Source organism: Ambystoma mexicanum, chromosome 4p (genome assembly GCF_040938575.1).
Source record: "Ambystoma mexicanum isolate Mex_15411 chromosome 4p, UKY_AmexF1_1, whole genome shotgun sequence".
Classification (NCBI taxonomy): Eukaryota; Metazoa; Chordata; class Amphibia; order Caudata; family Ambystomatidae; genus Ambystoma; species Ambystoma mexicanum.
Genome location: NC_090927.1, coordinates 1,187,098,782 through 1,187,123,805, shown reverse-complemented (window position 1 = coordinate 1,187,123,805; position 25,024 = coordinate 1,187,098,782). Strand labels below are relative to the sequence as shown.

The 25,024-nt window shown below is 44.5% G+C and overlaps 1 protein-coding gene across 6 annotated transcripts in view; it reads right to left on the bottom strand.

Annotated features, from left to right (window-relative positions):
- Nucleotides 1-25,024, bottom strand: part of STXBP5 (syntaxin binding protein 5) — a 2,430,573-nt gene that overhangs the window by 1,398,644 nt on the left and 1,006,905 nt on the right. For all 6 annotated transcript variants that reach the window (XM_069606830.1, XM_069606829.1, XM_069606831.1 and 3 more), the window contains exon 11: nt 21,755-21,827. In XM_069606830.1, the coding sequence (XP_069462931.1) occupies nt 21,755-21,827 (73 nt within the window). The remainder of the gene's footprint in view (nt 1-21,754; nt 21,828-25,024) is intronic.

Genomic DNA, 25,024 nt, shown 5'->3' with positions numbered 1-25,024 from the left:
TTTTAACTTGAATTGTGAAAGTAGTGGTGCATAATCAATCATCGCACTTAGGGGACGGCCAGTCGAGAACATAAGCTCTTTTAGTGCATTTATTTGTTGATTATTTATCCTCAGTCTATTAGTTCCTTGATTGATTTGAAGGACCTTAGGATTTAATCAACACATGGTCTCGCTATGTAATCTCTATGTTAATTTTAAGACATCATGATCGCTTTTGGAAGTGTTCTGAATCGATAGATCATCAATCTTGCAAAGATGATTTTTGGAAGATCAAAAATAGTCCATCGTCGAAGAGATGTTGTTGCGGTGCCAGGTTGGTCTAGCGGGAATGTCTCCTCTGACGTTTCCTTTTAACATGGTACAGTCTCTTATTTTTAATTCAGCTAACCACTTTCGCCCTCTACTTGATGTCCGAGAGATTTTTGGAGCAGAGGAACTCGTGGCAAGGGCTGTGTTTTCAAAAAGAGGAAGATTCATATCACCACAGATAATTATTTTCAAGTCCCAGTATTTTTTCATCCATTTATCGATGATTAAGGTGACAGATGACAAGTACTTCATGGTTGAAATCATTGCTGGGTTCCAATAAGTATTTATTAATAGCAAGTAGTCACTTTCCTTTGAACTCTGGTGAAGTAATTGCAAAACTGTCGCTTGTACAAATAAATCCGGATTTTCAGTTGCCATTATGTTCCAATTGTTATTGATTTTTATCATTGTTAATAGACCAGAGTATGGTCTCCCTTTAAGATTTTTGCCAGCATGATTAAGTAAAGTTACATAACCATCTCTGTGCGGGCTTTCTCGCAGCCACGTTTCTTGTAGACATATCCCAAAATTATTGACGAGTGTAAATGGTAATTCATTGAATAGATGGGAAAAACCTCTAGTGTTCCAAGAGAAGAGCGAACAGCTATCTTCTCTAGAGGTACTCACCAGCTACTGGGTGTTGAATTGTCTTATTGGATTAGTCTCAATGTCAGAGCTTTGCAAAGAGCCTTGTCGCAGTGAAGGCTTTGAAGAAAGTGCTGCATTTCCCCTTGAATTGGATGATGATCGTATTAAATCTCTAGGATTATGAATATCTTCAAGAAGTTCATTTGTTGCTGATTTGCTTCCCATCTCATCTTCTGATAGTAATTCAAAGCCAAAGAAGAGGAGCTCCTCTTTCGCTGCCAACAGGGTTTTGATAATTATATGTGATTTAATGTGTAGGATCACCAAGTCTGAGCGATTTTCAGTTACATATTCAACAATCAGTATATCTTCAGATGAAATTGTACGCAGTGATGGAATGCAATTAAACAATTTCATTACATTGCCTCGGTTTAAGTTGACTTCATTCTTGATGGACAGTATGTTTTCCAATTGGAGTTTCCATCTTTTAATTGCAGAATTGATTGAGTTTGTTGAGTGAATCCAATTGTCGGCTCGCGTTGTTTTTTTTTAAGCTGCGCAGACGTCAGTTTTGGGTTTAAATTACACATCTTCACATTTGTCTGATCAGACATAAGTTTGGACACTTTGGTCAGTGATTGCTGATTTTTTTGCTGACTGGAGAGATTCTGTTTTTGAGGATCATCGTCACAATTCGATTATCAATTACAGCATTGGTTGTTTTGGCCAATTCAACTGTTGGATTTGGCGCCTTTGCAAAAGAGGGGGAGACCATACTTCTGGAAGCAATTGAAGAGTCTCCGACTTCACTCTCCTCGATAGAATATGTCGATAAATCAACCAGATCTAATGAAGCCGGTAATGGGAGGCCACATTCAGCCGCATCTTCCACTCGTGGGCGTTTATTTGGATTGGAAGGACCCACATCTTCATTCGCATTTTCTATCTTTTTGTGGCCATCAGAATTGCGTTTACGCATCAAGAGACCGGTTTTCGGAGGGGTCGTCAAGTTTCTGATGAATTTCTTAGAAGTGTTAGAGCGATCTTTTGGTCTGTTAACTGCATTTTTTGTTTGCTTCGGCGCGAATTTAAGCTGCTTTTTTATAATACCTTTTGGTTGAGCTGGCAAGGTTTTAGCTGTGCCAGTAAAGATTCCAAATGAAGCAGTCATTTTTGTCAAAGTCGATACTTTTGGCAACTGTTCTACTCCCCTTGTGTTTAAATCCCCAGAGATGGTCATTGGAGTCACAATAGTATCACATGGGATACGATCTTATCTTGATTGGGCTCTGTTAATGGCTTTGAAAGATCTATATTTATTGCGGACGCATTTAATGGTGGCGCATCTTAGCTCAGGATCGAATGTATGGCATCCTGTACTTGATCGCTCGAAGGTAACACACTTAAGGCAGCCGGCACAATCCGGTGACAAGCTCTTTCATTTTGGAGGGAACAGTGACAAGTTTTTTTACCAAAAGAGGCAGGTGATGGTTGAAGTGGTGTGATATTATGCCGCATCCACTTGGTGCACTCTATGACGGCCTCCATTAAGTCCGTTTTGTCTGCTAGCTCGTTTCTTGATATGTCACTCAATCGGGTTTGCCATCTTGCAGATATTTCTGCCTCTTTTTCTAAACGCTGCTGTAGAAAAGAATTAGTAATCTCCAGATTCTGAATTTTGGAAAACATGTTGCCAAGCAGGGCACTTTGTTCTCTTAATGACTCATTCAATGACTCGTATAGTTTGGTGAAAGGTATGAGTGCAACAGAGGTAGCGGCTAGAACATTATTATGTATCTGTATACTAGCAGCTATCGAAAGGTTATTTTTTAGACCACTTCCTATTTCGTGATCAACCTGCCTCGTGGGGTCCAAAAAGATAGCCTTTGGGCTTCCTGATGCTCAACATAATTTTCAATAGCAGGGGAAGTGTCATTTTTCAAACCGACTTTGCAAGTATCAGACACAAGCCCTTTATTTTTTAAATTGTTATTTGTGGTACAATCAATAGCCTGTGACTTGGACACAAGACGAGATTGAGACCCACTTGTCTTATTGGATGGGACAACGGTGATGCAGTATTAACAAAACTTTCATTCAGTCTTTCCTTTATACTTTCAAAATCAGATTTCAGACGCTCTGTTAAACGAGCTTCACGTGCAGCAGAATCATAGTTGTTTCTATTCAAATGAGCTGTTGTGTCGGAGAGCACTGGTTTGTAGGCTCGCCCAGCTTCCAAACTGTTTGATGGCGTTTGGTGTGCTTTGACCCCATTTACCAGAATGTTAGAAGCCACATATGCAGATGTGCCTTTCGTTTGTAACAAAGCTGTTGGTTTTTGTGAAACTTGACATGTTGCAGAATTTTCAGCCGACTCCAGATGCTTTCCGTTTGTAGTTGTTAATGGGATGCCAGTCTCGTTAGCAGGCTGTGAACTCTGCACGCACATTTGGGCTGACAGCATGATTAATGGTCAAAGGCTCCAAGTGGCCAATAAACAGCACATTTTCAGGATAAGCTACGCTTTATTCACTTGTGGATTGAAGAGCACATTTGTCCGCTAAACTATTTTCAGAGACGCTGGCATCCAAAAATCGAGTTTCTAACAACTCAGAATCTGTGATTTCAAGTAAAATGGGGAGATGGACGGCATCAGTTTTAACTTCAAACAAACAATCAGAATTTTCTTTAACATGGCACAGTGTTTTATAAGCTTCAGCATCAGCAATTACAAGGGGCACTTTGCAACGGGATTGCACATTTCCAGCATTTAAAGTCACCAGCACAAGTGAGGCCAGAGAGGGTACTGATGACGCCATTTCAAACGGGGTGACAGAAGACATCAAGCCGCTCGATTTAACTGGTTCAGTAAATGCAATTACCTTGACTTAAAGATCGCGAGTCATGATCATGTTTCCTCTCCGCCTTTGTTGTAAAGATTTATTACGAGTCAGGGGACAGGAGGGAGATTCCATTAGAGTCGAGTTACCGCCTGCACGTCTTGAAGCCGACTGAAGCAGACTGGACTCAACTCGGCGCTCCGCGCCTGAAAACTCTATTTAAGGGGAAGGCTTCCCACTTAAAGAGCCAGTCCAGTCAAGCAAAACCAGGTAAAATGGAACCAAATTCAGAGTACAACGTTGCTGCAGCTCCTCACAGGTAAGCACAGTCGAGCCAAGCAGGAAGCAGACTGGACTCAACTCAGGACTACTCAAAGGAAACCAAAAATTGTGGCCTACTAACATCAAAACAAAGGGTAGACAAGGCTTTATAGACAGAGAAGGTCAGGCGGACTGAAGAGAAGCTTCAAAGGGGGCGATAGATGGATGTGTGAGGAAGGATCATGGTGGTGAAAAAAAATAAATCTGGTAATTGTTGACAGGAATCATTACTGGGAGCTTTGAGAAGCTAAATAGTGGGGAAGAGTTGCTTTAGTAAAAGGGAATCTAAAACTTGTGTTTTGGAACACGCAGGCGGGGCTTCAGGTCTTCCAAAACAGATAAAATTAGAAGATACATTTTTCAAGATCATGACCTCGTCCTCCTACAGGAGACATGGTTGATGGAGCCCTTTAAATTGGTCAATTTCACAATATTTAACCAGTTGGCAACCAACATGAATGGGGGTAGGCCCTTGGGGGCGAGGGGGTTTAGTGTTGGCAGTTCGTAATATTTTACTCAAGTCTGTCGAACAGCTACCCTCGAAAAGACTGGGCATTTTGCCAGTTAAGATTGGTTTTGGAAACAAATCCATGTGTAAATCGTTGATACTTGTTCATTTATACTGGAGCCCTGCACATTCAAACTTGGAGGTTTTCTTGTTGATTTATCAGAAATATTGCTAACTGGAAGTACCACCTTCCAGGCAGATAAAATATTGGTCGCTGGTGATTTGAATTCCAGTTGTGTGAGGGTAAAATCAAGTAAGGTAGGTGGTGGGGCGTCATGTGTGAATGGTGAAACATGGCGTAACTTTTTTGAAGAGTGGGATTTGTATATTGCCAATGGCTCAATCCCTGGAGACATTCCGGCAGCAAAAACGTGGAGAAGCGGAGCCTATGCAACTACAATCGATTATGTAATAATGTCAGAATCCCTCTCTGACGATTGTCGGGACTTCCTGGTCGTTGATATTGGCTCAAGTGATCACTTACCGTTAACGTTAACTCTTGGTCAATATATTTTTCAAAAACGGTAGCAGGCGCCCCACTCCAGAAAGAGCATGGCATGATAACCTGTTCTGTGGTTTTTTCCCACTTTGAGACTTTGCAGCCATCGCTTTTTGCTCACTGTACCTTTCACAGGTGGGAAATATCCATTTGCCCATCAATCTTTGTCCCCCCACATGGGCAGTCCAGCACCGAAAATGATATGGCAATTCCCTTCTCAACAAGAGTACTAACAACAACCCCATACACATGTTTCAGCCTTGTTGGTCTTCATCAGTGAGGTGGAGCTGTGCTATTGGTCAATATAGCTCCACTTGTCCAGAGTTAAAATGTACCCCTATTTCCGTGGTTAATCAGGGTGGGAACCGTTTGGTTACGTTCAGGCATAGAGGAAATAATCTTAGTTCTAAATTGGAGTTAGGGAGAGGTTCTGGGTTAGCAAAAGATCTGCAGGACCCTAAATCCTTTGTCGATCTCCCTTGGGGTACTGACAGATCCGTCATCAAAGGAGGTTCTACAAGGAACATGCCTCCCCACAGTTACAATTTAGACCCCGTTCAGCACAAATAATTTTACGCAGTAACACTGGGAGAGTGGCAAGGGAGGGTCTAGGATTTACGTATTCCATCGAGATAAGAGGACGCTCTGTAACAAATATAGAAACTAGTCGAGGAATAAAAAGTTTGAGAGAAGCCACTCAGATGGCCTATCTATTCTGAAGGCTTTGACAGGCAGCAATTCACAGAATTTCTGGAGCATTATTCATCAACATCCACAACAGCAAGTTCCACAACAGCAAGTTTCAGGCCAATCGAACTGTATCATGGAAACGATTTGGACAAAATATTTTATAGGGACTTCTGTGGTAAAGAACCCCTATGGTTGCGGCTCGTTCTCCAAAGAAGAGTGGGAGCTTGAATTTGGGGAAAATGATGTTGAAGGCCTAATACGTAGCTTGTCAAGATCAAGAGCCGATGGGCTGAATGGTCTCACCAATGACATACTCCGATCGGCAGTGGGACTTTGGACTTCCATCCTGTTTAATTTGTTTAACAACATCATGAAAACACGTGAATGCCCCGAGTCATGGAATTAGGCAATAATAATCCCCATCTATAAGAAGGGAGATCAGGGAAACCCAGCCAATCATCGCCCTAGTGCCCGATCAACATCTCTATGGGGCATGGATTGATCTCTGGCTGGCTTTTGATACCATTAATCGCGGGAAATTATGGTATAAACTAAAAGAATGGGGAATTCTGCCGGTCTCCTGGCCATTCTAACACATTTACATTGTAAAACAGTGATTAAGGTAAGACTGAATCTTGAAGGCCACTTGTCTTTACCTATTGCCACAGCCAAAAGTTTAAGACAGGGATGCATTGTTGCTCCCTCTTTTCAAACTTTGTTTAGCGCACCTCTGGAACAAACTTGCTCCACATTTGCTAGAAGCCCCAACTACAGGCAATTTGAGGATAAATTGTATGGCAAACGCAGATGATGTTGTCTTGCTGGATTGTACTCCGATAGGGCTCCAGTGTCTGATCACAGCCTTTGAAGAATATGCACGAACGAAAGCTCTCATCATAAATCCCTCCAAAGCTTTCATCATGACCTTTAACCATCCAAAGAAGAAAGGAATACATTTCGTTAAATGGAAGATGGCTAATCAGACACTTCCTGTAGTAAAGGAATTAAAGTATCTGGCCTGTATGATACAACCCACCCCTTCCATTCTAGCCTTAGTAGCTGACTTAGGGAATAAGTTAACACAACTGGTTTTCCAAATTAACAAAATGTATTTGGCTTATTTTAGATTTACTCTCACACCATTAATTAAGTTCTATAAGGGAAAGGTGCTTCCTATTCTTATGTATGGAATAGAAATCGAGAAATTAGCCTAAAATATTAATTGTATCAGACTAGAGGGTCCATTTGGAAACGAGTACTCAATTTGCAGAGACCACTACCAATGGCTAGGCTACAATACGAACTAGGCCTACAATCCATAAAGTTTCACGCAGAATGGAGAAAGATCATGTTATATAGATCAATTGTTGGCCCTGTACCTAACTCTCTTTACGACGATATATGTGGGCTAATGGCAAAAAAAAAAAAAGAAAACATGTTCCTCTGCGAACTGAAACATGATGCAATGGCCACACTACTGCAATGTCAGTCAATGGAAAAAGAATTTATGGACAATCCACTGAAGCTAAAAAAAAATAAAAAAAAACTCAAAATGACTGAATTGCATCTAGGGCCTCCTTTGTAAACATGAAATGTTTTGAGACCTTCTCAGTTAACGACAAACCTTAAGGCTTTTTGTTATCTTACTTAAGAATGGTGCCAAACCCAAGATGGAGGGAACATTTTCTTATTGAATATCAGGAACAAGGGAACACTGACGGGCGGTATTTGTAACTTTTGTGAATTTAATGAAAATAAAAACATGAAACATTTATTTACATCGTGTTCAGGGCTTAACCAGCTGAGGATTGACCATTTTTCCCGCTTTGCCCATGATGATGAATGGTTGTGCTCTGAAGAATTCTGGACCCGATTGTCAGCGTGGAAAGAAACCTTCTTATCCTTGGAAGTTCGTAGATTTTTGCAGAACATTTAACCAACAATTAAGGTCTAAGGCCCATGTAAAACCTCTTTTGTGTCTCTTTGTTATCTATGGCTTTATTTTTATCTCTTTTCTGCTTCCTTCATTTCTTGTTTTTAGAATGATCAAATGACTGTAAAAGTGTTTCGCTTCTTTTACATTATCATGATAATGTATTTGAGTAAGTGCATGTATCAATTGTTTTATATTCTCCTTTTCTTTGTTGATTTATGTATTGTGAAAAGTCATATTTTGAAGGAAGAAGGAAATAATCTGTCACCTCACCATGAGCCCCAGTTGGAATCTAGCTCATGGACTAAATACTCAAAAAATTAAGGGGGCCAAAACAGAAAGTTGTGGCCAGAAAGGGCCACAGGCCTAAGGTCCAGCCTGTGGGCTAAATTGGGGTGTTGGAATAAAAATGCAGTCTCTTTCAAGTTTCTTTCAATTGTCTTACATGTCCTAGGAATATGACGATGCACTCAATAGGGGGCCACTACCTAACCTTCTACTATAAAAACACTATTAAAAAAAAACCCTGCTCCACACTTCAAGAAGCGAGTCCTATGCTCAGTCTTAAAACCCTGGGATCTCCTCAGAAAAAGAGGTTTGTACATTTACATCTTGCATTGTTTTTTGCATCATACTGTTGCCCCACTCTTAATGGGAAGAATACGGGTGAGGGACACATGGACCAGCACTCCTTGTTTAAGGCTGCGACACGCTTTACCACTTCTCTTGGTCTGGCTTCCCCGGTCATAATTTACTGAATGTGGATCTGATGAGCCTTCACTGTATTTGCAGACACTACTGTAGCCTCAGCATCATTCCACGTCAACCTGCTTGTAAGTCTCCCAGTTAACGGATCCTGTTGCTGGTATACCAGCCCCACTTTGCTGAAGGATTGCAATCAGACTCTACCCGGTCCATGATTACCAGATCATAGACTAAGGATGGGGGAGTGGGGGTACGCAGAAGCGGGCTGGGATAACAAAAGAATAATTGATGAAAGAAACAGAAATCAGACCCCAATAGATCGGAGCAGCAGCGCTCTTAGATCTTCTTTGTCCATTCATCTGCCATAACTGTTTCCAGGGCCACGGCTGGCAGAGAGTCTTCCCTGTCATTCTGTCCAGGATTAAGCATGGATCATGTGGACACGCTTAATCTCGTATTTGTTTCTATGAAGTGAGGCAAGGCGATTGACCTACTTTAAGCAGCCGATGGGTCCAGGGGGAAGAGCATAGATTAACAAGTTACTTACCAAACTGGTAACGTTCTTTCGACTGGATGTTCCTCCAATGTATTCCTCATCTATGACATATAATGTCCACAGCTGTGCTGCTTCAGACATTTTTTCGGCTGAGGGCATCCTTGCGTCGGGTGGATATCCCTCAAAGACCTCCGTCGAGGGTGACGTCATCGGATGCTATAAGTAGCACGCACAGCGCCTGTCACCTCAGTTCATGTTTTTCCCCCTCAAAACGTGTGGCCCACATACCCAGAACCCAGCATCGACTGCACTTAGCCTTGCAGGACGTAAGCTGTAAAGGCATAGGAAATTCTTTAGAGGGGTTGGCTGGGATGCCGATGAGGAATACAGTGGCGGAACATCCAGTCAAAATAACGTTACCAGTTTGTTAAGTAACTTATCCTTCGAATGGATTGTGTCCTCCAACGTATTCCTCATCTATGACAGACTCCCAAAGCAGTAACAATGAATGGAGGAGGGAAAAGAATTTAGACAAACCGAATTAAATGGCAGAGTAAAGCACTGCCTTACCAAAGCCAACATCCTGATTCCTAAAACCATGCCTTGCAAGCACCATTTATGCTACTCCTAGGCTCCATCCACAATGCCCAGACCATCTAGCTGGTTATGCTACTGGCGTGCCCCAGTCTGTTGATAATGAGGCACCTCGGACACTAGACTGTCATTACCTCAAATATGTAGTACCTAATAATCGTTCTCCGCTATGTAATATCACTAGCCTACCTTGCCCTACATTATTGAGAAATCAAAGACTTAGTTATAGATTCCCACGGCTTCATAAACCGAGATATACGACCTACAAAACTATGGGTAATGCGAGGAAGTCTGGCACTATAGAACCCTCTACCACAGCCCCCACCAAAATTGACGACATTAGTATTATACAATCAACATCACCAAGCAACCCTACTAATACACTAAAGCACCAAGCACATGCCTTAGATATTGTGGCTATCCTGACTAGCAATGACCTTGATATTAATCGCCATCACGGAAACATGGCTGAACCCAACATCAGACGCATTCTTAGCATTAGCCCTTCCACATAACTATCCCATTTTACGTGCGGATAGAGAACTTAACTCAACTTAAGGGGCGGAGGCACGTTTATTTATAAAACAGTACTAGAACTAAGAATGGTCAATAACCAGCAATTCCCATCCACTGCATTACTTTCAGTCAAACTCTCTACATCAGCCACCTCCACCATTACACCATGCATCTAATCTATAGGCCGCCAGGCACTACTACCACCTTTGCAGATATCTCACAACTACTAACCTCGAACATAAAATCCAACTCCCAAGTTATAATTTTAGGAGACTTTAACTTAGGCCTTGATGACCCCACGGACTCCAAAGCCACTACCCTGAAGGGTACTATCTCTGAGCTAGGATTTACACACCTCATCACTAATCCAACGCACAATAAAGGTTGCATTCTTGATTGGCTTGCGGACCTCAAGTGTAACATCAAGGTACTATCCAACACTCCTTGTGCATGGACCGACCATCACTTAATAACATTTAATGTAGATTAAGTTGCCCCCTGCATCACACATACTATAGCCCCAGCATCAATGACAAGCAGTAAACGAAAACTCAACCTAGAACACTTACTTCCTCTTCTACACCCTATAACACTTGACTTCAACTTATCAAGTCCCGTCAGACCTAGTTAACCTCTACAATGATACGATTCTTAAAGCTATTGATACAATTGCACCCCTCAAACTACAGAAATCCAAGCTGCTAGCACATATCAACAAATGGTACACACCTCAACTAAAATTCCTGAGGAAAGAGAAGCGATCAGCTGAATCTATTTGTAAAAAATCTCCTTCCCAACAAAATAAAGATATTTTCCAGGCAGCCTCTTTTAACTACAAAGTTGCTATCATCCAGTTGAAAAAAGATAACTTTAATGACCGTATAACCAAAGCTAACACTAGTACTAAGGAATTATTCAATATTAGAGAATTATAATCGCCTGCCCCCATACCGGACTCTTGCACAAAAGACAGCATGGTGCACTAGCATACAGATTGCCTTACAAGATAAAGTTACTCTGCTACGTAATAAAATAGCTATCAAGAAAACTATTGTTAGGAAAGATTTCTTAATTGGGGGTCATTTTGCTACCATGTGGCAACCCCTGAACCTTTTGCTGTTTTCACCATGATCCAGACTTTGCCAGAGAAGTGCAGCCTTCTGCCGCACTCCTCTGGGCTTTCACTCCATTCTTACGGGGAAACGGACATGCCCTTAAGACAGTCAGTACCGGGAAATGTTGCTTTCCGTAGTTTCTTTATCATGTTGCAGCTTTCGTGCAACATGGCACAAGAGGGCACTGTAAGCGAATTTACTGCTCTCTTGGGTCTCTAGTCTTCTACAGGCCCTAGATACTCTCTTTGGATTGTAAATGAACGGTGCAAGTGAATAACGGACGGGATTGGTGGCAGCGATCGTTTCTTGTGTTTTTGAGCTCCTTTTGGCGTTTTAAGCGCATTTCTCGCGCTTAGCCCAAAAGGGTGACCTGGCTTCCAAAATGGCCAGACCACGAGGCACTTTGTCCTGTCCGCTGAACGTCTTGCCCCCTTGACCTACCGCAGGTCGAGCCGACCCGGGGCTTCCTTATTTGGGCATGTACTTTCCCGCATAACACAGATGCTTTTGCGGGCTGCTACAGGCCTTGTGTGTGCCTCCAGGATGGGGGCTGGGATGTCTGGTCCCAATACACATCCTGGCCGCCAGAGAGTCTAGGGTGGTGTGAATGCCTGGGACCCCTGTGGTCCGTGATAGGTCCACATATTGTGTGAGTGTTTTATGAGCGGATCTCCCATTGGGTCCCCTCCGTTTTGGCGCGAAGAGAACCGTGGATAAGAGGGGGCTGGAATCACCACTACCATGTCGATCTCCTGAGTTCTCACGAACAAAGGAATACAGGAGCCAAGTATCCTGCAACCACAATGCTGAACCGAGGAATTGCTGGTGACCCGCTGAAGGACTGCTCCTCTGCACTGCTGTCGCTTTGTGAAACCCTTTCTACCTCTGATCGAACGAGAAGGCCTGTACTGGTACTTCGACCCCTTGGAATAGTGGGAACAACTATTCTCGCCATCTTCACCATCTCCTGCCCGTAAGCCTTCGGAAGTGTCTCTGGGCCATCCAGCAGACTGACCAGCCTACCCAGGAGTCTTGCTCTGTAACCGCCGTCAGGTTGTGTTGTATTACGAGTCCTTGTCACTCTCACCCAATTCGTACACTTGGCATTCCCAGGTCTGAAGTGAGTAGTGTACATTTGGCTGAAATACACACGCCCGCTCCGTTGCCCTGCTGTGGTAACAAACTGTGCGGGTTCACTGCGTTTGGGACATCCTCAACTCAACTTCTGCTGCTGCGGAATCTACACGACGCCGAGACGTCCCCTGCTCCTATATGAACCTGCCAGCACTGAAACTGACACGGAGAAGCCTGGGTCTGCCTGCATCGGGGACCGGTGAGTAGCATCGCTAGGAACTGGTTGCCCTCCTGCAGTAGCCCATCGCTTTTCCCCGCTGTGTCTAACAGCACACCTTTCCGTACTCGCGCTCTGATTCTGCCCACAGGGGAGGCTGCGCTTGAGTCGCGGAGCTCTGTTCATCTTCAATTGTTCATCAAACTAAACTGCCCGATTCCCTCGAAGAGACTCCCCTTTTGCCCATTGGCACCAGCGTATGCATGTACTTTTGAGCACAAGGCTCCACTCTTCGTAGGGCTTGGACTTCCTTTTAGTTAGGTGCCTCTGAAGGCGGACTGGGTCCAATTATTATTCGCACTGCCTGTTTTCCTCCCCATCTAGGTGGTCTACACATTTCGTGCGTCTAACACGTTAGACTCGTTTGTATTTGTATATATATTGTATTGGATTGGTATGTGTTGGTTTACTTGAGTTTTATTGTGATTTCTCGCTACGGTCAATGTTACAAAGGCCTTGTAATAAATGTGTCTATATTTTTAATATAACACCTGCTTGGAGTAATTTGTAAGTGTCCTTGCTTTGTGTGCTCATTGCGGGCTTTCAGTCACCCTCACCCCTCTTGAGACCTAGTCTTGACCGCTGCGATCGCTACCCTGATTGGTCTGGCTTGTCCAGAGGTTACCCTGTTCCAAGAAACTAGGCTGGCCTTCTGAACCTCTGCCCCTCCAGGACAGAGTTCAGAAATCTATCTTAACAACTATCATAGATAATACCATACCACAGGACATGCCACTGCATCCTACCCCCAACTTAACACAATTTAATTTCAAACCTCTAACAATCAAAGAAGTACAGTTGATTATCCGCAAACTCAAACCTTCTAATTGTAAGGGCGATGTGTGTCCAGCCACACTTATCAAGGAAGCTGCCACAGTACTTGCTCCCTTCATTACCTCATTCATAAACGCCTCATTTGACACAAATTCAGTACCCACCAACTTGAAAGACGCATGGGTACTCCCACTAGTAAAATAAAACGACAGACCCAAATAACCCGTCTAATTACAGACCTATCACGACTGTCCATTTCTTATTGAAAATACTAGACCGTGCAGCTTACCTCCAGATCCAGCAATATTTGGAAACAAACAACTTATTAGGACTAAGACAATCAGGTTTCAGAGCAAGACACGGGACGGAAACTGAACTCAGTGACCTCAAGACTCAAATTCAGTCACTAAAAGGCAAAGGGAAATCTGCACTGCTCCTACTACTTGACCTATCCTCAGCATTTGATTTAGTGAACCATGAAATTTTATGCAAACACCTTTCATCAGCCGCACACTTCTCAGGCCAAGCCAATGCATGGATTAAATCTTTCCTTAGTAATATATCTAGGAGGGCCTTTGCACCAACTGCTTCAACCTTACCTTCACCAGTCTCTTGCAGAGTCCCCCAAGGATCCTGCGTATCCCCAACGCTCTACAACGTTTTCACCAAGCCTCTATTTGATATTCTGGACAATCCGGGTGTCGCGTATACAAATTATGCGGATGACACTGAGATACTCATCCCTTTCACCGGTGATTACTTTGCAGATAGTAAACTATTGAATGACATTTATAGCACTATCCAAATTTGGATGGCCAAGCACAGTTTATGTTTAAACGAAGATAAAACGGAACTACTTATTCTTGGTTCCCCAACCAAACTAGTCAAGCTTGGTACCTCATTCTAAGCCTTTAACATCAATGGCAATATTATCAAAGTAGCTAATGAAGTGAAAACCTTAGGTGTCCACATGGACTCTACACTATCATTCACAAGACAAACTAATGCCTTAGCATCAGCTACTTCCTATACATGCAAGCTTATTACAGCATGCCGTCCATATCTTTCACCATCTTACTGTACAACGTTAGCAAGAGCATTAGTACTATCCAAATTAGACTATTGTAATGTTCTTTATTTAGGAACATCCCAACACAATATCAACAAAATGCAAGTGATGCAAAACAATGCAGTTAGATCAGCATGTAACATTCAGAGGAAACATCACATCACTACAGTTAGACAGAACTTAAACTGGCTGAATATTAAGCAAAGAATAGAACTTAAATCACTCTCACTAACACACAAGTGCCTCTATAACCAAGCTCCGACATACTTATGTAACTCCTTTACACGTCACTCATCTTCACGACCCATTAGAACAGCTTAATCACATTGCATTGTTATACCCCGGTTTAACCAACTAAGGGCAGACGGGGCTAGTTTCCCAGTCCTAGCAGCAAAAAAATTGAACTCACTCCCTATCTCCTTAAGAGCAGAACTATCCTTCTTGCTCTTCCGCAATAAGGTCAAAGCCTGGCTTCGGGAGCAGGACTGCGATTTACCCACACCTTAACACATGTCCTATAGTCCAATGTATATAAAACTGCTTTATTTGTATATTTTCCAGTCATTAGTTTGCATAGGCTACTGTACTATACATTCTTGGCTTTGTTACTGTGCCTTATGAAGTACCTTTTAGTACTACTGTTTGTAAATCAACTGTATATATTGTCATGTATTCAGATTGTATTAAATTGTAAGATTGGCGCTCAGTTGCCCCAGGGCTAGACGCGCTCTACAAATAAATAAAATACAAATCCTGAGCTTGGGAGGTATCCAGGGAGTAAGACCACGTTGCAGCGTCACAGATATTTTTCACTGGCACACCCCTCTGGAGGGCTGTCGAAGTAGCAATGCCCCTGGTGGAATGAGCCCGCAAACCCTCAGGAGGGTCTTTACCAGCCAACTGGTAGCATTCTGAAATAGTGAGGATAATCCACCTAGACAAGGTCTGCTTAGAAACAGCCTGTCCTAAACGGTGTCCAGTATACCCCACAAAGAGCTGGTCATCTACTCTGAGACTGGCCATTCTGGAGAGATAAAAGCTCAAAGCTCTTCTAGGATCTAACCTATGGAGCCGCTCCTCTTCCTTACTAGGATGAGGAGGAATATAGAAAGTGGGGAGTACCACCTTCTGACTCAAATGAAATTGTGACACAACCTTAGGGAAAAAGGACAGACAAACTCTCAATGCAACCGTGTCCAGCACCCATCAGAAATTTTAGAACCAAATTAAGGTCCCAGACCGGCTCCTGAAACAGCGATGGCAGGAACACATTTGTGAGCCCTTTCGAACACTGAGTGATCAGTGGAATTTTAAAATAAGAGCATTCCTCTGAAGAGCACTTAAAGATAGACCGTGCTACCATATAACCTTTAATGGTGTCCACCTGAAGAACCCTGTGGGCCGAAGAAAGCAAGAAGGAGAGAGCCTCCGGAATCGAACACTGAAAAAGGATCCACATTCTTTCCACTGCACCAGTCGCAAAACGTACGCAAACGGCAACGGTACAGGGACTTTGTTGCGGGTCGCCTAGCTGAAAGCAACACCTCCATCACGTCATCCGGGAGGTCCCAATCCCAATATCTCAACCTCTCAGAAACCAAGCATGAAGGTTTAGAGTCTTGACCTCTGGATTGAGAACCCGACCTCCCTCTCGCGAGAGAAGAGCCTCTCTTTGGGGAAGACGCATTGGAGGACAGATGGACATGTCCAGAAGTTCCAGGTACCACGCTCTCTTGGCCCATTCCGGAGCAATGAGGATCATGCGGGTCCCGAACCATTGCAACTTCCTGAGAACTTGAGGGATGACAGGGATCGGAGGAAACTCGTATGAAAGAGCCACTCCACGATGAACTTGTCTCCTAGAGCTCCTCTTGGAGGAAACTCCCTTGAGCAGTACCTTTCGCACTTCTGGTTGGCACAGGTTGTGAACAGGTCCACCTGCGGGGTTCCCCAAAGGGCAAAGATCTCTTGAAGGACTTCCTGCGCTAGCTACCACTCGTGGGAGACCGCGCTCTGACTGCTCAGAGCATCCGTCATCATGTTCTGTGCCGGCCAGATGAATCGCCAAAATTACCCAGAACCAGAGCTGGATTGCCTCCCTGCACAGAGCTAGTGACCCTACACCTCCTCTCTTGTTGAGCTAATGCACCGCCACTGTCTTTACGTCATTAATTATCAGGACAGTTTACCCCGAACAGAGGGAAGGAAAGCCTTCAGCGCTAGCCTGACTGCTCTCAGATCCAAAAGACTGATGTGAAATCTGGACTCCGATGGAGACCAACGACCGATGATGGATAGATCGTCGGCATGAGCTCCCCACCCTGTCAGGGAAGCGTCCGTCACTACCGTGACATCCGGCCATGGTTGCCAAAAAGGCACCCCCTTTCATGAGATTTGTCTCGTCGGACCACCACAGGAGGTCCTGCGAGACCGAGACTGGAACATGAGGGAGATCCGACATCCTGCCTGAGAACTGGGACCATTGAGTCCGTAGAGCCCAATGAAGGGATCTCATTCTCAAATGGGCTTCTGGCACCAGGAAAATGCAGGATGCCATGAGGCCGAGCAACCTTAAGAATTTGAAAGCCAGAAGAGTCTTGGCTTGTTGAAATTTTGTGACCATCTGAAGAATGTGATGAGCCCTCATCTTGGGTGGCGAGCACATCCCCAAAGTAGTGTCCAAAACGGTCCCTATGCACTTGAGTCGTTGGGATGGTGCCAATGCGACTTCTTGAAGTTGAAGGAGAAACCCAGCTTTGTGAAGGGTGTGGCAGGTGACGCTGAGGTGATCCAAGACTTGTTCGGGAGAATGCGCCCTGATTAGCCAATCGTCCAGGTAGGGGTAAACGTGAATCGCCCCCTCTCCTGAGATGTGCTGCCACTACCACCATGAGCTTGGTGAAGACCCTTGGGGCGTAGGTGAGCTCGAAAGGCAGGACTCGAAACTGATAGAAGGATCCGCCAACCAGAGTTATTTTCTGTGCTTGAGATGGATCGACACAAGAAAATAAGCATCCTGCAGGTCCATTGACACCAACCAATCCTGAAGTTGGAGGGCCTAAAGGATCTGAGAAAGAGTGACCATCTTGAACTTGGCCTTCCTGAGGAACTTGTTCAAGTTTCGTAAGTCCAAGATGGGTCTCAGTGCTCTGTCAAGATGGGTCTCAGTGCTCCGTCCTTCTTGGGTATCAAAAAATAAGGGGAATACCAACCCTTGTTCCACTCCGCTACAGGCACTGGTTCTATAGCGCCTTTCTCCAGCAGGGCTAAAATCTCCTGCAACAGGAGCGGATCCGGAACCTTCAAAGAGTGTTTCCCCCGTTCAATTGTCCTGAGGCCATTGGAGAAAAGGGAGGCAGTAACTGTGGGCGATTGTATCCAGAGCCCACGCATCTGAAGTAATGGCTCAACATTCTTCGAGATGCTTTGACAGCCTGCCCCCTACCGGAGAACCATGAGCCATGGCCTCAGAGCTGTTTAGATGCGGCAGTGGCTGTGCCTGAGGCGAAAGAGGCAACTGCCTGAGCGGCTTTGGCACCCCTACCTCATCCACCACGAGTGCCTCTTAGGAGGCCCCTTTGACTGGGCATTCCCTTTGCCTTTCCAAATGAGGAGTAATAGCGAAAGGAACAACCCCTCCATTGTTGCCCCTAGGACGAAAAGGCAGAGGTTGACGGACAGCCGCACCCAAAGATTTGGCAGCCGCCTTGGAGGTCTGCAACTTTTCAAGACTCTCGTCAGCCTTGCTGCCAAAAAAGATGCGACCCGTCAAAGGGCATGTTGAGAAGATGGGTTGAGAAGATGGGCCTGCGCATCGGGTGCAAATCCGGACTCCCGCAACCACGCAAATCTGCGCATGCAGGTGCTCGTAGCCATGGACCTTGCAACATGAAATGAAAAGATATTTTATTTATATCGCACTCGTACACAAGTGTTTCAGAGCGCGACCAGGCAAAACAGGAAGGGAACAAGGGAGAGAAAAAACAGAACAAACAACCATCTTACTAGGCCCAGTGACATTTAAGAAAGCGCAAGTGCATGGGAAAGGAAAATGGGATAAAGGTGCAAGGAGGGTGTGGGGGGGGAGTGGAAAGTGCGAAGCAGAGGAGAGAAAACATACATAAATATTAAATGGACATAATCCACAGTGTCCAACCCAGACTGAAGGTATTCACACATAGCACCCTTGCATTCTTTCACAATAGCTAGAAAGCCATCCCTTTCTTCCCCTTCTGGAATATGCTCAGCCGCAAGCGAAATAGAATTCCACAGTGTGCGAAAACTTAGACAAGGCAGAGGTGGAGTTGGCCGATTTCAGGGCCATACTCCCAGCAGCAAATACCATGCGCGCCCATCCATCCATGCGTTTATCGTCCCAATCCGGAGGGATAGTAGGGTACACTGCCTGCTTCGAGGTGGCCGTAGCCGTCTGAAACACCAAACTCTCAGGAGTGGGGTGAGTGGACAGGTAGCCGGGGTCACTACTGGATGGGGGTATTATGTTCGACAAAGACCTATTAACTGCCGGAATAGACTCCGGGGAAGTCCAAGTAGCAGCCACCTCTTTTGTAAGGCCACAAAAAAAGGCAATACCGGGTCAGTGGACCGGCCTCATCCAAGATGTCCGTGAGATCATCCTGACCAAACTCAATTTGAGGCCTGGACCACCCCAGGTACTCAGCAACTCGAACATGAGTCTCCTATCGGAGGAGTCCGCATGCTCACCAGGATAAGGTTTCCAAACTCCATCTCTGGAGATGTATGGAGGCCACTGGCATCATGCAAGAACTGCCTCACATGCTTAATCCTACTGTCCTCATGTCCTCATCAACGAGACATTCCGCATATAAGGCAGACCAAAAGGAACACATTCCTCATCAGACCTCTTCATCAGCATCTACCTCAATTATTGTGAAGAACTGGGAAAACTCCTTACTAGGGAGAGGAGTGCACCTCTTATCAGGAACAGGCTTCAGAGATTTAGCGGGAGCCTTTCTTGGAGGTTCAACAGCCCCAGGGGCTTCCAACGGCAAATTCTGCCCCGCAGGTGTCGATGGCGTCGACGGCTCAGACGGCGTCAAAGACTTCAAAGGTTTTGAAGGTCTGACTGCAGGTAAAGACCCGATAGAGTCCTCTGACGGACATGCCGCAGATGGCGTTGATACCTTCATCGACAGCTTCTCAGGCTTCGGCGGTTTCGTAGGAGATGAAGACCACGACCTGGAACGTCTCTGGCGATTCCTTGAATCCTTATCCGAACGAGACCTCGACGGCTCCCAATGTTTATCGTGCCGACAGCCCGGGCCCGAGGGCGCACGTGCATCGTACCAAGACCGTTCCTTGCCGGCTTCAATCGAAGGCGCGGTCGGTACTGTGCCGTGAGGCTAAAAATCTAACATTTGCTCCCGAAATGCCTCCCATTCCTCTGGAGGATAGAGGATTTAGTGGGGCAGGACACCTTTTTTGAATAGCCATCATCCGACGAGGATGGGGAAGACTAATGGTGAGGCCGCTTCCGGGAGTGGTGTGAACCACTCCGGGACCTAGACCGTCTGGACGTTTTCCGATGAGGAGACTCTCTCGACTAGTCGGTCGATATACCAGTTGATTTGGATTAACAGGGTTTGGAAACATGGCCTACCTTCAATTTCCCCTTATGCTCACGCAATGCCTTGGCAGTCAACGACTGGCACTTCGAGCAGTCGTCCGTGGCGTGGTCCTCGCCCAGGCACCACAAGCAGATACAGTGCGGGTCTGTGATGGACATCTTGGACCCGCAGTCCCGACAGGTATTGGAGCCAGACCGCAGGGTTATCGGGGTGGAAAAAGACAATCGCACAATACGAAGTACAAGACACGAGGCGCGCCGAGTTCTCGAAGCAAACACGTTTGTGGAAAAAACGGAACTGAGGCTACAGGCGCCGTGCGTGCTACTTATAACATCTAATGAAGTCACCCTTGACGGAGGCCTTTGAGGGATATCGACCCGACGCCATCGACGCAAGGACGCCCTCTGCCGAAATAATTTCCTAAGGAGCACAGCTGTGGACATTACATGTCATAGATGAGGAATACGTTAGAGGACACAATCCATTCGACGGTTGGTTTATATTTAAAGAGTTTTTGATGCCTCATCAGATATTCCTGAGGGTAGCTTCAGTACTTTGTCCAGGCCTAAACAATTCTTGACAGTGATCAAGCAAATTATTCACTGCATTTCTGTGACCATTCTTTCACATATTTTGTCGAGAAAGGGAAGCATTGCGTTGAGTTTTATGAGTAGCCGTGTGACAACTGTTCTTTAGTTGTGTTTGTAAGGTTCTAGTCTCAAAGCAGACGTACAATATTTGGTGACACATGGGGATAGTCTATCAATCCAGTCTTTCACGTTTTTTGGAGGGCAACAATAACACATAGCATAGGAGGCTTTAAAACAATTGCTACATCTATGGACGTCCTAGCAGCAATCGATAAAATTGTAGGCCTGCACTGCCATGGTTAAGATGTTTAACCCGATTAAATAGATTCAGGCCTGAAATCTGTGTCAAGAATGAAAAATGAGGACAGGTGTATGACAGAATAATTTAAGTGGCAGTTGAGGATGTTGAAGCCTTACTGTTAAATTCAGTGTTGCAGATTGTGTCAACTAAGTATTTGCCTAGATTATTAATCACAGCCTGAAGGGAGGAGGTTTGCAATTGATTTGAGATCAGAGCAAAATTTAAACCGCTCTGTTTTGTTCCAGGTCATCAGTTAAACATTGTCATAAGAACACATTTTTGTATGTTTAGAGGCTAGCTGATAGTTTTGGCCAGTATGTTGTTGGAGCAATCAATTAAGTCTTGCAAGAAAATAATTGTGCCAGAAGATGCTTATGGGTAAATTGTGGGATCGCCACACTCTGAGGAAAAGATGGCAAGGCCTGCAGAGCCGTAAACTGATAACTTAGGGCGGTCTTTCTATTATTAAGTTAGACAGTCATGTAATAACTTAATAACTTAGTTCGGTTCATTATTAATTTAGACAGTCAATTCCACAAGTGAATTGTGGTTATGATATGTTTCAGATACTATCTGTAAATTAATGATCAACCTCCTCTTGAATTTGAGGGTTCTTTTTACAAGCCCTTTATTGTAAATAGGAAGTTGAGTATGGTTGAAAAGCAGATTTGTGGCCTTATGGCAACACATTGTGTTTCGTTGAGATAGAGAAATATATCTGAATAGAAAGTATTAAAGTAAAGGCCAGGTTTGAAATAGGAATGATACCTGCTGCACACAGATTGGCCAAGATTGAATATAGCACCATTAATTGCCAACTTGTTTGAATTTAAATGAAAAAGGAGTTAAATGTTTTAAGGCAAGAACCAGAAATTAGTAGCAATAAACCACAGTTCTAATGAAAGCGATCAAGTTAGAAGGACTTATACTTTAAGTTTTACTTTACCCATTTTGTGCAAGGTCAATAACAACTAAATCTTTTTCTAGAAGAACAACCACTGCATATGGCTCTTGAAAATCTGTAAGGGCAAAAAGAAAAAGGCGGGTCAGCAAATTATAATCATTGAATGTTTGAAGCATTGTCTTGGTCCATGAGGGACACATACAGTAACAGGAAAATAACAGCTCTCTACCAGCAACTTGGACTGCTCCATATTTCTTTGAGCATCAACATTCCCCAAGTGAAGCATGCACACAAAAATAAATAAGTCTACTAACCTTTATCATATCCTTCTGCAAGATTTCTCACCGCAGAGCCCTATATCTTGGGTATTCACTGCTATCGCAAGTGAGGGGGTCAAAGTCACACACTTAAAACTTGCCCTCAAAGCCTGCACTCCGAAAGGCAAACATTTTAGAACACATGCCTCCTGATGAGTATAGTACTCAGCTCCTAGAATCATGCAAATATCACCCTGTTGGCAAAAGACCAGTCAGCCAACGCTAAGGTTGCAGTCAATTATGGTATTCTCTTAAAACACCCTTGCCGAAGAAAAAGCCTAGAAGGACAAATTACTTATCTTCAGTACTGTTATATATGATGAATATTATATTCCTCACACAAATTCCTCGTTTCTGTAAATAGTATCCAGCCATAGACAGTTTAGATAACCTATCACAGCCACTTGAGGGTGCTGTTCGTCTTTGTATACCCACCTCTCATGAAGTCACTGGTACACATGTGTCAGAAGTATAACACTATGAACAATACACAGAATATTGGCCCTCTGACTGACCTCTGATCTATCCTTTTTCTCTGCTCACAGACACAGTGGAACAGAATAAAGGCCATTTGAGAAAAATATCCACATTTAAATCAATCTGAATGTGGGGAAGGCGTTAGAGCTCATGACGAATGTGGGAGAACTGTAACTACCAGAAAGAATGTTACCAAAGATACGTTATCTGTTCTTCTAATGGATACCTTCCTCACACAGATTCATCTTTTCAAAAACTCTCTCAACAATGAAGAGTGGATGGAGGATAGTGTGTAAAAAACCTGGCCTATGCAAGAAACTTTGGCATCACTAATTGAGCATTCTCTCCAGCCAGTCAAGGCAGCAGACTGTACCAAACCTATGCAAATATGCTCATGTTGCTGCCTGCCAGACATCTTTGCAGCATAATCCCATTTTAGCCAAACAGAAGTAGTTGATTTCCTTCTAGTTCAGTGAGCACTGGACCCCTCAGTCATCCCCTTATATGCCAATTTCTAGAATGTGTCAATGCATAGCAGACTATCCGCCTACAAAGGTCTGCTTGGACGCAGCCTACCTGGTCCTGGAACCAGCAAAGCCAACCAGATACTTCCTCATACATGACACACAGAAACCGAGGCTCTTTTATGGGCCAGCTGGGAGCTATTTAGCTCCTGCTTGTAGCCTAGATGAGCCTGGTTAGCTTGACACCAAAAGCTACGAAGTGCTACTTTTGGCTCCCCAGGCTAACTTATGCTGAATAAACACTGTATGCAGCCCTACAGACAAAGGGTGTATAAGGCCTTTTTACTCTCCAAAAATAGGCAAATGCTCCTAGTAAAGATACTCCCAACAAAAATGGGAAACAGACACATCAGAGATGTCCCCCTGCTTTCATCCACAGAGCCCCATTGAGATGTTTGAACCAGTAGTAAACGTAGTGCCACAGGAAAAAGCTTTACTATTATTACTGCTTAATCTGAAGAGGGGGAAAAAAGCACCTTTTCATGTACCTGAATAAGTAGGTGCAAAAAAATATTTCTTACAAACATTTCTGTTTTACAGGTAAAACATTTTTACTCACTTATTAAATACTCCCACAGGTAAAAGGACGGACTTTGTTACTCCCTGAAAAATGATTTTACTCCACACTTTAAAAAATAGGGAGCAAAATACTCCCACTACAAAATCATTTGGAGCAGTGACCCCATGTGACTAACTCTGGTTTGGGCAAATCTATAAACATACATTAGGGCACATCTACAAGACATTTAAAAGAATAAGGGGTCATAAATAATGGACTAAATGTTAAGTTTGCATCTTATGTGGAAGTTTGATTTGCGGAACGCTTTTTAATAGCTCCTCATTCACCAGTGGTAGCTCCTGGCTCACAGGTCAATGCAGAATACATTGCTGATTCGCCCGGTATCGTCACTTCTTGCCAAGGGGAGCCCTTTTCCATGAGGCTAGGGAGGCGAGTCCCCTACCCAATCTGTCCCACCAGGTGTTATAATGCAAGAGGACCCCATGGGAAGGGACTCCCCCTTTGGGGATAAGAATGATCACCTAGGGTATAGCCCGTTGGCCAACGTCACATGCAAAACCTCACCTAAGCCCCCCCCCGTCCTTCCATGCCAAACAACTTTCTTTAAATTAGGTAATGTATTCCTGTAGTGTAGGCTTAACCATCACAACAGAAAGTACCAGGATGACGTAGAGCACAGAAGACATGAAGATTACTCACTGTGCTAGTACTGGTACAAGATGGCACCGAGAATGCTTGTAGCTCAATCCATCAAGAACAGCAAAGGGCAATCCTCCAGGACGTGACTGGCAACATTGTATAAGAAGAGAATAAGGACTGAAGATTTTGTCAAGCCCAGATGGGATAGGCAGCAGGTGTAAACAGGAGTTTTGAACCCTGATGGTTGAAAAGCAGAAAAGCGGAGGATGCTGGCGAAGTGTTGAGGGAGTTCTTCGTGGGTCCAGCTGGAGCGGACCCAAATGCGACGCAAGAAGCCAAGCAGTCCAGGAGAGCGCAGAGCTGCCGCGCTGCTGCAGTGGCAGAGAAAAGCAGCCCGAAGAGCTCTGATGACGTTCCGGAGTCCCAACAAAGGTAACAGTAGGTACGAGAGACCCAGAAAGCACATGTGGGTGGAATAGAGGCAGGCTCGATAGGCTCTCGGCCGACCCAGTAGTAACATTCAAACTACTGGGAGGGAAGCATCGAGCATCAGGGGAGAAATTCCCTGTCGCACTGGTAGCAACAAGACCACGGCCCACAAGGGAAGGGATTGGGACCCGAGCACAAGTATATTGAGCAACAGAGGAGAACTTCCTCATTGCAGTGGTCTCCACAAGCCCACTGACCACCAGAGAAAGGTCTGGGACCCAAGCAAAAGAATACTGAGCAACAGAGGAGAATGTCATTGTCGCAGTGGTCGCAATAAACCCACTGACCACCAGAGAAGGGTCTGGGACCCTAAGCCAAGTTTATTGAGCATCTGAGGAAAGCATCC